The 15599-nt window shown below is 39.7% G+C and overlaps 2 protein-coding genes across 2 annotated transcripts in view; both read right to left on the reverse strand.

Moving 5' to 3' along the window:
- Positions 1–15288, reverse strand: part of RNF4 (ring finger protein 4) — a 75945-nt gene extending 60657 nt beyond the window's left edge. Inside the window, exon 1 of the mRNA XM_020992208.2 lies at positions 15159–15288. The gene's annotated coding sequence lies outside the window, so the exon portion shown is untranslated. The remainder of the gene's footprint in view (positions 1–15158) is intronic.
- CFAP99 (cilia and flagella associated protein 99) overlaps positions 15182–15599 on the reverse strand; it is a 187339-nt gene continuing 186921 nt past the window's right edge. Inside the window, exon 19 of the mRNA XM_020992207.2 lies at positions 15182–15419. Within this exon, the coding sequence (XP_020847866.2) occupies positions 15182–15419 (238 nt within the window). The remainder of the gene's footprint in view (positions 15420–15599) is intronic.

The following is a 15599-nucleotide window of genomic DNA, read 5'->3' on the forward strand; positions in this document are numbered from 1 at the left end:
CCTTTGGGAAGGGGAAAAAAAGGCTTATGCAACAAATACACATAGACAAACAAAACAAATTCCCACACTGGTTGTGTAAAAATTTATGTCTTTTACAAATCATTCATTGAGATTTTTGGTTACATATAAGGAAACTAAAGCTCAGAGAGAATGAAAGTGACTTACCTGAGGTCACACGTGAGTAAAGACTAGAATTCTATTCTCCTGATTCCTAAACCAATATTTTTCCCACACACATTACCTCTCAGAGGTTATGGGTATTGGGGGGCTTTAAACTTCCATGCTTTGAGAAGAACCACTCAATCAACTGTGAAACAGGCAGTGGTATTATAGCTTCCTGCTGGTTGATATCATTGTCTCCTGGTCATCCTGAAAGTACACTTCTCAAGGCTGGATGGGATGGAGGAGGTGAGGTAGGTCTTTATAAGACCTAGAAAATTCTAGAAGTCAGTTTTCATTAGCCAATGGGACACCTACACAAATTGGTCACGTCCCCACCCCCATTTATGGTTTCTCATTTCCATCTCCAAAGTGTCCTTGCTGTATTCTGGATGTTCAAAGCTCCCTACCTGTTCTGCTTGACTTAGTTTTGTTCTAAGAGAACCTGCGTTCAAATTCAAGCTTTTACTTATTACCTACGTAACATTAAACAAATCATTTCTCCCTAGGTCTGTTTTCTTCTCTGTACAATGAAGGGGTGAAGACTAAATGAGGAGATCTTAACCCATTTTCTCTCCTGAACCCTTAGACAAAGCTTATGAACTACTCAGGATGTTTTCAAATGCATAAAAATAATATATGAACTATTACAAAGGAAGCCAATTACATCAGAATTTTTTTCCTTAAAGAACAAGGTTCTAGAACCCAGATTAAGAATCACTGGAGGGGGGCAGCTAAGTGGTGCAGCAGATAGAGCACCAGCCCTGGTTTCAGGAGGACCTGAGTTCAAATCCGGCCTCAGACACATAACACTTACTAGCTGTGTGACTGTGGGCACGTCACTTAACCTCACTGCTTAGCCAAAAAAGAAAAAAGAAAATCACTGGACATGATCTTTCAAGTCTCTTAAACCTCTAAACCCTTATACATCTAAACCCCTCCAACTTCCCCCCAGGAACACTTAGATTCTTCTCTTCCTACACCTTTATATTTCTAGCAAACATCTTTTCTTATCACTTTTTTAAATAAACGATTAAGTGATACTTTTAAAAAAATTAATGTCCCTTCCCTGTGGGTCTCCCACCTACCCAACAGAATCTTCCCTAATAACAAAGAGGTATAGTTAAGCCGAACTTTATCAGTATAATCCCTCACATCTAACAACATTCAACCCCATTCAGCAACTATAATCTGTCAATAGAAAGTAGGGACCTTTCATCATTAGTGAAGATCAGAGTTCAGATGTCTTTCTGCTCACTTAAAAAAAAATACATAATAAAATTTACATGTTACTTGTTCTAATTCACTATGCTTCCTTCTGTTCTCCTTTGTACATTTGAAAATAAAGTTTCAATGGCCCTTTTTTTCTAGCATCACTATTGCTTATCCAAAAATTATTTTTTTTTCAAACAGCAAAAAACTGCCTTCTCTCTCACCCCACTTCCCCCATTTGAGTGCAAATTTAAAAAAAAAATCCTTTTTCAAACACATGTAATCACGCAAAACATATCCAGAAGAAATTACGGTTCATTCTGTACTCTGAGTCTTTCACCTTTTTATCAGTATGTAAGCAGCATGTTTCATCATTTGTCCTTTGGAATCATGGTTGGTCATTACACTGAACAAAGTTCCTAATTCTTTCAAAGTTACTTGTTTTTACCATTTGTTGTCTTTGTATAAATTGTTCTCCTGGTTCAGTTACTTTAACTCCACACTAAGTTCACATCTTCCTAGGTTTTTCTACCACTTCCTCCCCTTTACCATTTCTTATGGCACGATAGTTTTCTATCCCATTCATATACCATAACTTGTTTAGTTATTTTCCAATTTATGGGAGAAGGAGGAAAAGAAAAGGAGAAGGGAGTAAGACATAACAATAAGCATAGTTGTAATCCACGCAAAAGCCATTTCCAGAAACATCTGTTTTGATAACTTGCGCCCATCCTTTGTCAGGAAGCAAGTAATGCTTCATTACAAGTCCTGTGGAAACTAGTTGTTCACTGAATTGATCAGACTTTTCGAGTTTTTCAAAGTTTTTTTTCTTTACAAAGTTATTGTCCGTGTATAAATTGTTCCTGTTCTATTCTATTCAGTGTGAACTTACATTCAAGTTTCTCTAAAATATTCTTTCATCATTTCACAAGGTGCAATAATATTTTATTACATTTATATACCACAATTTGTTTCGCCATTCCCAGCTGTCCCAGAAGAGATCTAAGGTATCCCCTAAGATTCTGATACTTTTCTATCTCCTTCCTTTCCCTCTCCTTTAATCTCCATTCAGGATCAGGTAATTTGTTTTGCTTGCAATTACTCCTCTTCTACCCTTCCTCTCCCTATCCTCAAGTTTCCCTGTTAAGTTTATTATAGTTCTATGCTAGGACTATGTTAACCCTCCTTATCTGTTTCAGATAAGAATGAAGTTTATCTGATGCCCACTCTCCTCAGCCCTTCTTTCTGTTTGTATATTCTCTTGCATGCCAAATATTAGTATCTAAGCACTACATCATCCTACAGCTCCTTCCAATTGCTCAAATAAATTTACCTTTCTAGGTTTCTCTGGAGTCTTTGTATTTGTATCTCCAAAGTTCCTATTCAGCTATGGAAACTTCATAAAAAGTGCTTGGAAGTCCTCTATTCCATTAAAGGTTCAGCTATACAAGTTATTCTTGATTGTAGGTGCTTTTCTTTTGCCTTCTGAATTATATTTTTGGAAACTGAGGGGATGCCTATCCATTGGGGAATGGCTGAACAAGTTGTAGCATATAATTATGATGGAATATTATTGTACTAGAAGAAATGATAAAGGGAGATAGATGGTTTTAGAAAAACTTGGAAAGACATATGAATTTATGCAAAGCGATGTGAGCAGAAATAGACCATCGTACATAACATAATAGCAACAATATTGAAAGGATGACCAACCTGTGAATGACTTAGCCACTCTGATCGAGACAATAATCCAAGCCAATCCCAAAGGATCCATTATGAAAAATGCTATCCACCTCCAAAGAGAGGACTAATGAACTCTGAAGGCAGATTGAATACTTTTTTAAACTTTATTTCCCTTGGGGTTTTTTTGGTCTGTTTGGTTGGTTATTTTACAATGTGACGAATATGGAAATGTTTTGCATGACTTCATATACATACTTGATATCCAATTGCTTGTTTTCTCAAGGGCTGGTGGCTAGGTGGGAGAGCATTTGAAACTCAAAATTCTAAAAGATGAATTGTTAAAAAAAAATTTCACATGTAATTAGGAAATATTTAACAAAATAAATAAAAATATTTTTTTGAAAAAAGAAATATATTTTGATACCTTTTGTTTATAGTAGAAACTGCCAGGTTTTGTGAGACTCTAACTGGATCCTCGGTACTTCAACTACTTTCTGGATGCTTACAGTATTTGATGTGGGTGCTCTAGATTTTAACTATGACATTTTTTTCCCTGTTGGGTTTTCATTCAAGAGGTGATTGGCAGATGTGGGGTTGGGAACAGAATTTAAATCTTCACTTTGCCCTCTAGTTCTAACAGATCTGGGCAGTTCTCGTCTATGATTCTTGAAACATAAGAGTCCAAGATTTTTAAATGATGGTTTTCAGGGAGTTCAATGATTCTTAAATTATCTCTCCTTGACCTGTTTCCTAGATAATTTTGTTTTCTACATAAGATATCTTACATTTTCTTTTTTCTTCCGACTTTTGATTTTTGTCACATGGAGACATTGATTTGCTTGGTCTATTCTAGTTTTCAGGGACTCTTACCTGGATGTTTACCATTTTTCTCTTCTAAGCTAATTATTTCTCCATTTAATTATTTCTTCCAGAGCTTTAATTTATTTCTTTTTACTTCTAGCTTCATTTCTTCTAGGTACACATGTAACCTTGTGGAAAATCCATTTTCCCCCTTTATATTTCTACTTATATTTGCAATAATTTTTGATGCTGGGCTGTTTTCTTTGTTGTTTTCTCATCTCTCCAATTTTACCTCCTGAACTGGGGCGGGGGTGGGGGGTGGGGGTGCCAGGGCCAAGCTCTGTTCCCTGCTGCACTTTTGGGTGGGGTAGTTGGTCCTGCTTGGGTTCACCCTTGGTCTCCTTACATTCCTTTGCTGACCTAGTTTCCAGGGTTACCTCCTGGTTCAGAGCAATAGATCTTCAGTCTTCTATGGAATCTCAGGACAGTGTTAAGGAACCTCAGAGTCTACATGCCTGGTAAGCCTGGGTATGAGTGCTGCAAGGTTCAGAGGAACCCTCTACTTCTTGCTACCTCTGAACAAAGAGCCTTACAGACTACACGTGTGCCATCTGTGGTCACACTAGTGTTCATGGTGTGCTTCTGACTTTCGGTGTAGTGCTGCGGTTGAACATATCATTTACTATAATTTCTCATTGGATTTCAGTTCATTTTTCAGCTTGGTGCAAAATTCAATTTTGCTAGAACTGTGGGTGGGGTACTGTATAGCCTTCTAACCAATACAGGCTACCATCTTGGCAGAAAATATCAGCTGTCTCTAAATACAAAATTTTTCCCTTCATATTATCATGCTCATTGTATAAATTGTTATTCTGGTTCTGCTTGCTTCAGACTGAAATACTTCAACCATCCAAAGTTTCTTTGAATTGTTCACATGTGCCACTTCTTAAGGTACAGTATTATGTTACATTCATATACAATTCGTTTAGTTAGTCCCCAACTAACAGGAGCTCGCTTTAATTTCAGTTTTTGCTATAAGCACTGCTGTAAATTTTTGTTTATGTTGGACCTTTATAATTTTGAACTGTTGGGGGAGGGAGAGAGGGTGGTGGTGTGGGTATTGTGAAATATGGTCAAGTAATGGGATCACAATTGTTTTCCAGTGTGATTATGTCAATTATCAGTTCTACCAAGAGTTAGTTTGCCCGTCTTCCTGAAGAGTCTCCACCATTTATACCACCTATACCTTTTTGTCATCTTTATCAAAAGGAGTGAGGTGAAACCTCAAAGTTGTTGTAATTTGCATTTCTTATTACTGAAACATCCTTTCATATGATTTCTAGCTTGCATTTTTTCTTTTGAAAACTAGACGTTAATATTCTTTGACCACTCATCTCTAGGAAAATGACTCATTTTCATACATTGTGTCAATTCCTCATACATTTTGGATATCAGACCTTTATCAGAAATAACTGATAAAAAGATTCCCTCTCATCTTCTTCCACATCCCTTTCCCCTCACCATCTCTAAGGGTAGTTTCTCTTATTAGAACCGCATTGATTTTGTTTGTGCCAGCTGGCCTTAATTCCCTACTTCTCCCACCTCAAGCTCTAGCCTGGCCAATCCCGACTTCAAATCTCAGCTGCTATGTCATCCTGGAAACCTCCTACAGGAGTTTTGTGGGGTTTTTTTTAATGTGGCCTGGATGCAACCACCAGGTCTGATCCCCCCCTCTTATTTGAGGGGGTGAGGAGAAGAAGGAAAAAAGTGATGTCACTGGTTACACATCTAAGAAACGTAGTAAACTGAATCCAAATTGTGACTTGATATTTCCCTTACTATGCTGCTTCTATTCTTAGAAATACAGATGATACAAAAGTGATCCAGGTTACCCTTTCTATCTTCATCTCTCCCCTCAGTCAATTCAAAATGCTACAGCCAATCTCCTTTGCCACTCTGATCACAATGTACCCAACCCCACTCCTTAAGACTTCTCTTCCTTAAATATTCCCCAAAAATCACATGAATAGCCTCTGGTTTCAAGTCCATCTCTCAATCTGTCTCTGTCTTCCCCAGAAGTAGGCAACTTTTCAGAAGAGTACAAAGCTGCTAATACCAGTTTTGGTAGGGATTCAGGGTAGGGGTCCAAGTAGGAAAAGGTAGAGAAGACAGCCCACCTCAACCAGGCTCTCCAACCCATCCCATACACACACCTCCAACTATCAATTAGACAGTCAAATAGTGCTTGGCACAGATCAAGTGCTTAATAAGAGTTTTAAATTTAAAATAAATTTTAAATATCTTTTCTTAGAGTTAAACCCCTCAGTCATTTAAATCACTTTAATCCTATAGCTCTCTCAAAACTTAAGTAAAATAAATTCCATCTAAGGAATGAAAACTTAACCTGGGGGTTGGAGGGCGCCGCAAGAAAGAATTAGCGAGTCTAAGATGAATGATTGCATCTAGAAGGCACTTCAGAGATCACCTACTCCAACCCCATCATTTTACAGAGGAGAAAACAGCCTCAAACAGAGAAAGAGCTGGAATTAAAAACACAAAATCCTTTTATTCCAAATCTAGTGCTCTCTCCACCACACCAAAAAGGTGGCTCTGAATGGCCCAGAAAACAGCAAAATACTGTGGAGATAAAAATGACATAAAAAGTCAGGCAGAGAGAAGTATTCTTAGTAAAATATACCAGAGACCAGTGAATAATGTACAATGCTAGGTGACAGGGCACAATATGTCCACAAGAATAATGTTACAAACAGACAATTGAATAAATGATGCTGAGACTTTATGGTAGGGTATGTTTATATTGTATTAATGATGTGACTGAGTTTGGAGGACATGCTTCAGGAAATGCTGGAGGACAGAAAGGGCTGGTATGCTATGTGCTCCACAAAGAGTTGGACATGACTGAACAATAATATACTTAAAATACCTAACTTATAGAGTTGTTGTTTTTAAAAAAAAGTGCTTTCTAAAGCTTAAAGAGCTACAGAAATGTGAATTTTTAGGTATGGTGCTATGAGAATTTGTTTCTCTATGAAGAACAGATAAGAGCTTATAAAGAGTTTTAGTAAACAGATTTCTAAACTTATAAAAGGGAAGAAAGTAGATTATATGTTTGAATAACAGGGAACTAAAGGGTTTGTGTGTTTAAGAACCACCAAAGCAATACAGGCATACCTTGTTTTACTGAGCTTTGTGGCTATTGTGGGTTTGTTGGGTTTTGTTTCTTTGTTTTGTTTTTACAATTGGAAGGTTTGTGACAACTACTTCAAGCAAGTTTACTGGATTTTTCCAACAGCATTTGCTCACATTGTGTTTCTGTGTCACATTTTGATAATTCTTGCAATATTTCAAAGTTTTTTATTATTATATCTATTATGCTGATCTATGATCAGTGATCTTTGATGTTACTCTTGTTTTGAGACAGCATGAACCACAATCATATAAGGCTTCGAATATACTAATAGATAAATAAATGCGTGTTCTGACTGCTCCACTCACCTGCTGTTCCCTGTCTCTCTCCCTCTCTTCTGGCCTCCCTATTCCCTGTGACATAACCCTACAATGGCCTCTAAGTGCTCAAGTGAAAGGAAGAGTCAATAGAGGCAGCAAACTTCATTGGTGTCTTAATTTTAAGAAACTGCCACAACCTTCAGTAACCCCCACCCTGATCAGTCAGCAGCCATTAACATCAAGGCAAGAGTTTCACAAGGCAAAAAGATTATGTTTCACTGAAGGCTAAGATGATGCTTAGCAATTTTTAGCAATAAAGTAATTTTAATTAAGGCACAGACATTGGTTTTTTACACACAATACTACTGCATACTTAATAGACTACATCATAGTATAAACATAACGTTTATACACACTGGGAAACCAAAAAATTTGTGACTCATTTTACTGAGATACTCGATTTATAGCAGTGGTCTGGAACTGAATCCTCACTATCTCTGAAATATGCCAGTACTCTGCCACCTCAAGATTATACAGCAAGGGAGCACTAGAGGTCACATTAACAAAGCATTACAGGAACACTCTAAATTCAGTTAAGAATATGTGCCTGATAATAACTGCTTTAATTTCCTTTTTACTGGTGGTGAATTCACCCTTTTCATTTTGATACTGGTAATTTGGTTTTCTCTTTTCCTTTTTTTTTTAACCAAATTAATGAATGGTGTTTCCATTTTAGTTATTTTTTTCATAAAGCCATCTCCTAGTTACTTTCAATTTTATTAATCTCTCCTTTGATTTTGAGTATTTTCAATTTTGTTTAGCTGAGGATTTTCAATTTGTTCTTTTTCTTTCTAGTTTTTTTTCCCTGTTGAATGCCCAATTCATTGATCTGCTCTTCTCTATTTTATTGATGTGTTTAGAGATATAAACTTTCCCCTAAGTACTTCTTGGCTGTATCCCATAAATTCTGGTATGTTGTCTCATTACTGTCATTCTCTTTAATGAAATTATTGATTATTTCCATGGTTTGTTCTTTGACCTATTTTTTTTAAGGCAATTGGAGTTAAGTGACTTACCCAGGGTCACACAGCTAGTAAGTGACAAGTGTATGATCTGAGGCCAGATTTGAACTCAGGTCCTCCTGACTTCAGGGCCAGTGCTCTATCCACTGTGCCACCTAGCTGCCCCAATCTATTCATTTTTTAGGATTAGATTATTTCGCTTGTAATTAATTTTTAATCCATGTTTTCATGGCCTGTTATTGAATGTAATTTTTATTGCATTATGATCTGAAAAGGATGCATTTAATACTTCGGCTTTTCTGCATTTGGTTGTGAGATGTTTATACCCCAATACATTGTCAATTTTTGTGTCAGTGCCTTATACCACTGAGAAAAAGGTATATTCCTTTCAATTCCCATTCAATTTTCTTGTTGTGTTTTTTTGTTAGAATCTAGTTCTGAAAGGGGAATTTTGAGGTCCCCCACTCATATAGTTTTATTGTCTACTTCCTCTGTAACTCACTTAACTTTTCTTTTAAGAATTTGGATGCTAAAAAAAATTGGAGGCTATACCATTTGGTGCACATGTTTAATACTATATTACTCCATGGTCTGGGGCACCTTTTAGCAAAAGGTAGTTTCCCTGCTTATCTCTTTTAATTAGATCCATTTTTGCTTTTGTTTTGTTTGGGATCATAATGGCTACCACTGCTTTTTTTTTTTAACTTCAGCTGAAGCATAATGGATTCTGCTCCAGTCCCTTACCTTTACTCTGTGTGTATCTCTTTGCTTCAAGTCTGTTTCTTGTAAACAATATAGTGTAAGATTATGGTTTTTAATCTACCCTCTATCCTCTTCCATTTTGCGGGTGAGTTCATCCAATTCATATTCACAGTTGTGTATTTCCCTCCATCCTATTCCCCCCCCATATATCCTTCTCTCTCTCCCTCTTCCCCCCTCCTTCCATCCCTCCTCAAAAGTATTGCATTTGACCACTGCCTCCTCCAATCTGCCCTACCCTTTGAACCAACAATATCACTACTAGGACTGTATCCCTAAGAGATCAAAGAAAAAGGAAACGGTCCTATATGCATAAAAATTGTATAGCACTTTTTGTGGTGGCAAAGAATAGGAAATTAAAGGGATGTGCATCAATTGGGGAATGACTGAACAAGTTGTACTATTGTGCCATAAGTAATGACTAGGCAGGATGCTTTTCAGAAAAACTTGGGAAGACATATATGAATGTAAAAGTGAAGTGATCAGAGCCAGGAGATCATTGTACACAGTAACAGCAATACCATATGATGATCAACCATGAATGACTTAGCTATTTTCAGCAATACAACCATACAAGACAATTCCAAAGGGCTTATGATGAAAAATGCTATTCACCTCCACAGGAAGAACTGATAGAGTCTAAATGCAGACTGAAATACTTTTAAAAACAATTTTTATTGTTTTTTTCTTTTGGTCTGTGTTCTCTTTTACAACATGGTTAATACAGAAATCACATGTATAATCAAAGTGCTTGTTTTCTCATGGTTGGGTGAAGGGATGAAAGGAGGGAATTAAAATGAATGTTAAAAATTGTTTTTACATGTAATTGAGGAAAAAAGTAAAACATTCTTTAAAAAGAAAAAAAAAGAATAAGTGCTTATCCAAGACAAAGTTTCCTACTTCATAAATCGGAACTTTCATACATCTCCTAGTAGGGAAGGGAATAAACATTTATGTAGCATCTAGGTGCCAGGCACTGTACTAGGTATGCACTTTATAAATACTTTCCCCATATGATACCCACAACAACCTTTTGAGGCAAAGTGACTTGGCCAAGGTCATACAGTTAATAAGTGCCTTGAGCAACATTTGAACTCAGGTCTTCCAGACTCCAAGTCTAGGACTACCCAAATGTCAGTAAACACAGATCTCCATTTTAAACTACTCCAAGAAGCCTCTCAGATCCCTCCTCTATAATGTGCCAGAATTAAGAGTTGACACCCATAATCAAAAAATTAGAAAAGTCTGAAAGATCAAACATTCAAATAAAAATGGAATTAATCTGACATGTCATTCCCTCCCTTCATTTCACCCACATTCAGCAAAACCTTTCTAACTCTCTTGAGTTCCCTCTTTGAAAACTAGGGCAAATCAGCTCTATTGCATTTCAGGAAGGTGGCTCTCAATGGTGTTTGTCATTACCCAAGCCAGGCACTATTCCTTCCCAAATCAGCAGGAACTTTTATTGTACATATCAGCAGTTTTAAAACTCTGATTTCAGGATCCCTTTACATTCTTAAAAGTTACTGAGGACCCTCTAAACAGCATTTTTGTAAAAATGTAGGTGAAATATCTATCAATATTTACCATATTAGAAAGTAAAATGTTTTATAATTATTGTGAAAAGTTTTGACACTGTAAACTTCCTAAAAGGGTCTCAAGGACCCCCAGGAGACAACACTTTGGGAACAAGTGATTTATCTATCACACTGCCTTTTAATTTTCAGTTAATTGACTGCTCCCCTTGTTTCCTTTACTGACTTCCTTATTCCTTGTGTTATTCCCAAGGCTTTCCTCTTACCTTAGCCTTTGCTCTCACTATGCCTCTTTATTTTGGTGAACTGATTTTCTCTCAGTTTTAATGAATGACTGTATCTTTAGGCCTAGCCTTTTTTTTTTTTGTTAGGACATTCAGTCCTTCATCTCCAACTACCAACAAGATACCATCCCCTGAATGTCTCACTATAACCTCCAATTCAACATGTAAAAGAACAAATTCATACTCCGCTTCAAGTCTGCCCTACGCTCTCACCTCTCTCATTTCCCCTAATGGCACTACCATATCTTCAGTCACCCAGGCATGAAACTGCAGTTATGTTTGATACAAGGAAGACTAAGGTAGAAAGGACACAACCAGAAATATTACATATGTGGCAAAGAGCTTAACCACTCTGGAATTCAGTTTAGTACTTTTGTAATGTAAGGAGGCTGTAATAAATCAGTTCGCAATCATTTCTTAAGGCCCTGTTATGAATCAAGCCATATGCCAGGCATTGGGATACAAAAGAAAACATCCCTAAGGCTCTTCTTCCAGCCATACCATTTCATCACACTTTATGCTCCACAAAATGGTCTTCACCCCTCTCCAGGTTTCATTTCTGCACTCTCTACACAGGCCCAGAAAACTCTTCACTCTAACTCACTTCACTCCTGGAATCTACAACTCTCCCTCTGATTGGCTGGCTCCTCCAGAACTTCCATGTTAAGGAGAAAGTCAAGCCTGTTAAGTCATGTCTTCAGTCCTCTCCAAGCTACATGGCTGCTGCTCCTCTCTCCATGATGCCTCCATGCTGGTCACTACATCTCCTTTCATGCCTTTTCAGATCTCTCATGTGTTGTCTTCCCCAGTTAGAACACAAGCTCCCCGAAGGTAGATACTGTCTTTCTGCTTGTAAATTTGTATTCCCTGAGCTTAGCACAATGACTGACACATAGGTCCCGTTATTGACTTGACACCCTATATCCATCCATTCAACTCTTATGCATACACATGCATGGTGCAGGCATACCCAGCCTACACTGCTGTTAGTAACACTTCAGTAACTGCTCCCCATCTTTTTGTTGTTTGTTGTTCAGTCATTTCAGTTGTGTCCAACTCTCCACGATCCCATTTGGGGTCTTCTTGGCAGAGATACTGGAGTGGTTTGCCATTTCCTTCTCCAGCTCATTTTACAGATAAGGAAACTGAGGCAAACAGGGTTAAGTGACTTGTGCAGGGTCACACTGCTAGTAAAATGTCTGAGGCCAGATTTGTATTCAGGAAGATGAGTCTGTCTCTGTCTTCTGTGCCACCTAGCTGCCCCACCTGCAAGTTTTCTCTTACGAGTGCCTATTAGATAGTTCTAAGTCCAATTTCATCATGTTATTAGCCCACTATTTAAAAATAAAAAATTCAATGGCTTTCCCACTGACTACAGGATGAAGTTCATATTTCTCTGCCTGACTGGAATTCTAGGTCCTATCCAATGTCAGACCTCCTCACCTTCCCTCTGCTCACTCATCATCTCAAACTTTTGATCCTACAACTTCCTTACCTGTAAATGAAAATACTCATTAGATAAGGGCTCTTAGTCTTTTTTGTGAGTCATGGACCCCTTTTATCAGTCTTCTGAAGTCAATGAATCCTTTTCCAGAATAATTTTTTTAAATGCAGACAATAAAATACTTAGGATTTCAAAGGATACCAATTATACTGAAATAAAGATGTAATTTTATTCTCCTTCAAGGTCAATAGATCCTCTGAAATCTATCCCTGGATCCCAATTTAAGAACCTGAGCTGGGTGAATGAAAAGCACATATTTAAAAGCACGGTTTTAATATTTAAAATATTAAAACAAACTTAACACCCCCCCCCAAAAAAAACCTGGTAAATTTCTCTCCTTTCTTCTATCTTTAATTTAAGATGCAGCTTTGGTAGCTCAGCCTCGGCCTGGAGTCACGAAGACCTAAGTTTAAAGTTAGCCTCATGACCCTTATTAGCAATGTAACCCTGGGCAAGTCACTTAACCTGGTTGCCTGAATCCACCAAAGAAGGAAATGGAAAACCACTGCAATATCTTGGCCAAGAAAACCCCAAGGACAATACTGGTGTCCACCGGATCACAAAGAGTCTGACACTACCGACCAACTACAACTTTAATTTGGAGTTTATGAACATATTAGCTAATGAGGCACCACCAGGTGACAAGGTTTTCCTCTCTCTATTCATTTTTCTGTCCTCTACGTATCTTCTGACTAAAAAAGAAAACTACCTTAAATCTCACACACACACTTCTGACCAAGCGGTTCATGAACAGATAGATTTCCAAGAGTGCATAGACTTGGATGGGAAAAATTCTATTTAATTAACTGAAATTTAGCATTTCTTCAATTATTTAAAAAACATTGGGAGAAAGAGTCCACTGATTTCACTTGACTGCCAAAGGGGACCATGACAAAAAAGATCAAGAACCTGTCCTAAATTAAATCACTTTTCCCTTTCAAAAAAGTCTTTTGTGCTGGGTCAATCGCCTTCGAAAAACAAAAAGGCTGCCATCCCGGTTAAAGTACTAGCACAGCAATCACATTTTTCTTCAGTGTCTCCTCTCCACTCCCCCAACCCCTTCTCATTCAAATTCACATTTTAGGTCACTACTTGTGGGGGGGAGGGGTCAATCCCGGACACAGTAACTCCAGAGATCAGCAACACCCAAACCGACCCATCTCTGGATAAACTCAACCCAAGAAAGACACACAACTGAGCAATTCACAGGAGGCCTGCACCTCTTCTAAGACAAGCAAGAGATAAACATCTTGGTATTTACATAAATACACTCAGGTAGATGTAAAAAAAAACCCACAGGCCATAAATTCAATACAGATATATTCAAGATAGATATATCTACATTCAATATAGATCTATTTATATTTAATATGGATAGATCTATTACATATATATTCAGTATCTATATAGATATCTATATATCTTATTTTATCTATATGTTCACCACAGATATATCTATAGATACATACAGCTAAATAACTATGCAGATATATCTATCTAGATATAGATTCACAGATCTGTTTTCAAGAGTTTTCTCAGCCCAAATGAGATAAACATTTTTGGAAACATGTCTCAAAACTCGCAAAGACAGCCACATCCACACAGCTATGTGGCTAGACATGGATAGAGGGGAAGAACTATGAACTATGAACTGTGAACTGTGAGTCAGGGGTCCTGGGTTCCATCGGGGGGTTCTACCTCTTGCCAGGAAGTGTAGCACAGCAGAAAGAGGGCAGGGGTAGGACGAACAAGTAAGATACTAAGGGGCAGCTAGGTGGCACAGTGGATAGAGCACCGGCTCTGGAATCAGAAGGACCTGAGTTCAAATACTCAGACACACAACACTAGCTACATGACCTGGGCAAGTCACTTAACTCCATTGCCTAGCCGGAAAAAAAAACCAACCATCTTCTAGTCCCGGGTGTGCCACCAGATGCCGTGGCAGTATCCCTTCACTGCCCTAAAGGGAAGAGCCAGAGACCAGGACCTGGGAGGACAGAATGCCAGCTTTAACCCTGAAAAGTGCTTCGTCTCTCTGGCTCTCAGTCTACTGTTCTGTAAAATGGGGCGAATTTGCCGACATCCCGGACGTAATTTAACTCTCAAAGCTCAGCGTGAGAAATGGGCTTTGCAGCCTGGGAACACTTCAGCAAAGTTCGCCAAGGGGGGGAAAGGATGTCTTTCCTAGGTCCTCCCTCCCCCCCGCAAGTTTGTGAAGCTCCCCTCCCCCCTCACCCGGCCCGGCGGACCTAACGCACTCTCTTCCTCGTCTACAAGGGCAGGCCAAGGAAGCGCTTTGGGGCCGGAGCGTAGCGCCGCGCGGGGGCTGGGGAGGAAGTGAAGGAGGATAGGAATGGGGGGGGGGTCCCCGAAGAACCGAGACAAGCACTGCGCCGGGCTCCCCAAGGCCCGGAGCAGGAGGCCCGGCCTGGTCCTGTGTGCGGCTTGGTTCCCAGCTCCCGAGGGGTGGCCTACGTGGTCTCCGGGGTGCGCATATCTCAGTTCCTAGACCCGGCCCCGGGCAGGGAGCTGGGTGGGGCAGGAGCGTCCCGGAGGGGAAGCCGGGCCGTCGGGCCCAGCACCTAGGCGATCCAGCCCGAGGCCCGGCCCGGCGCCTGCCGCGGCCCCCTCGGACCTGCGCGTCCTCGACCGGGCCGAGCGACGATCCGGTGCCTTGCCCGCCTTTCCTTCCCCTCCCCGCCGCCCTTCCGCTCGGCTGAGCTCAGCTCACCTCCCCTCAAACGGCCCGCCGCGCTAACGCCGGGACGTCCAGTCACCAAGACACGGAACCGACAGAACCACGGCCGCCACCGCCACTAGCCCAGCAGCATTTAGGGCTATGGCTCCAGGTCTCCTCCCACTCGGTCCCGAGAGCCCGCCCCCCGCGCACGCCCATTGGAAGCTGCCCGTTGTGAGGCCGCCTTCTCCTGCTCCTCTCCCCCGCCCCACGTGCTGAACGCGCTCTGGGATTGGCCTCCAAGGTCGCTCTCTCCTATTGGGTGAAGGACCCGCCCATCTCAGCTTGAATTCTATTCAGTTTCGATTTTACTTTTATTAAGTGCCTAATGTGTGCAAGGCCATATGCTGAATCCTGAGGGTACAAATACCAAAAAATAAATAAAAATAAAGACAAACAGTCCCTGCCCGCAAGGAGCTTACATTCTACCGGGAG

Source organism: Phascolarctos cinereus, unplaced genomic scaffold (genome assembly GCF_003287225.1).
Source record: "Phascolarctos cinereus isolate Bilbo 61053 unplaced genomic scaffold, phaCin_HiC Scaffold_9;HRSCAF=440, whole genome shotgun sequence".
In the NCBI taxonomy this organism is placed as follows: Eukaryota; Metazoa; Chordata; class Mammalia; order Diprotodontia; family Phascolarctidae; genus Phascolarctos; species Phascolarctos cinereus.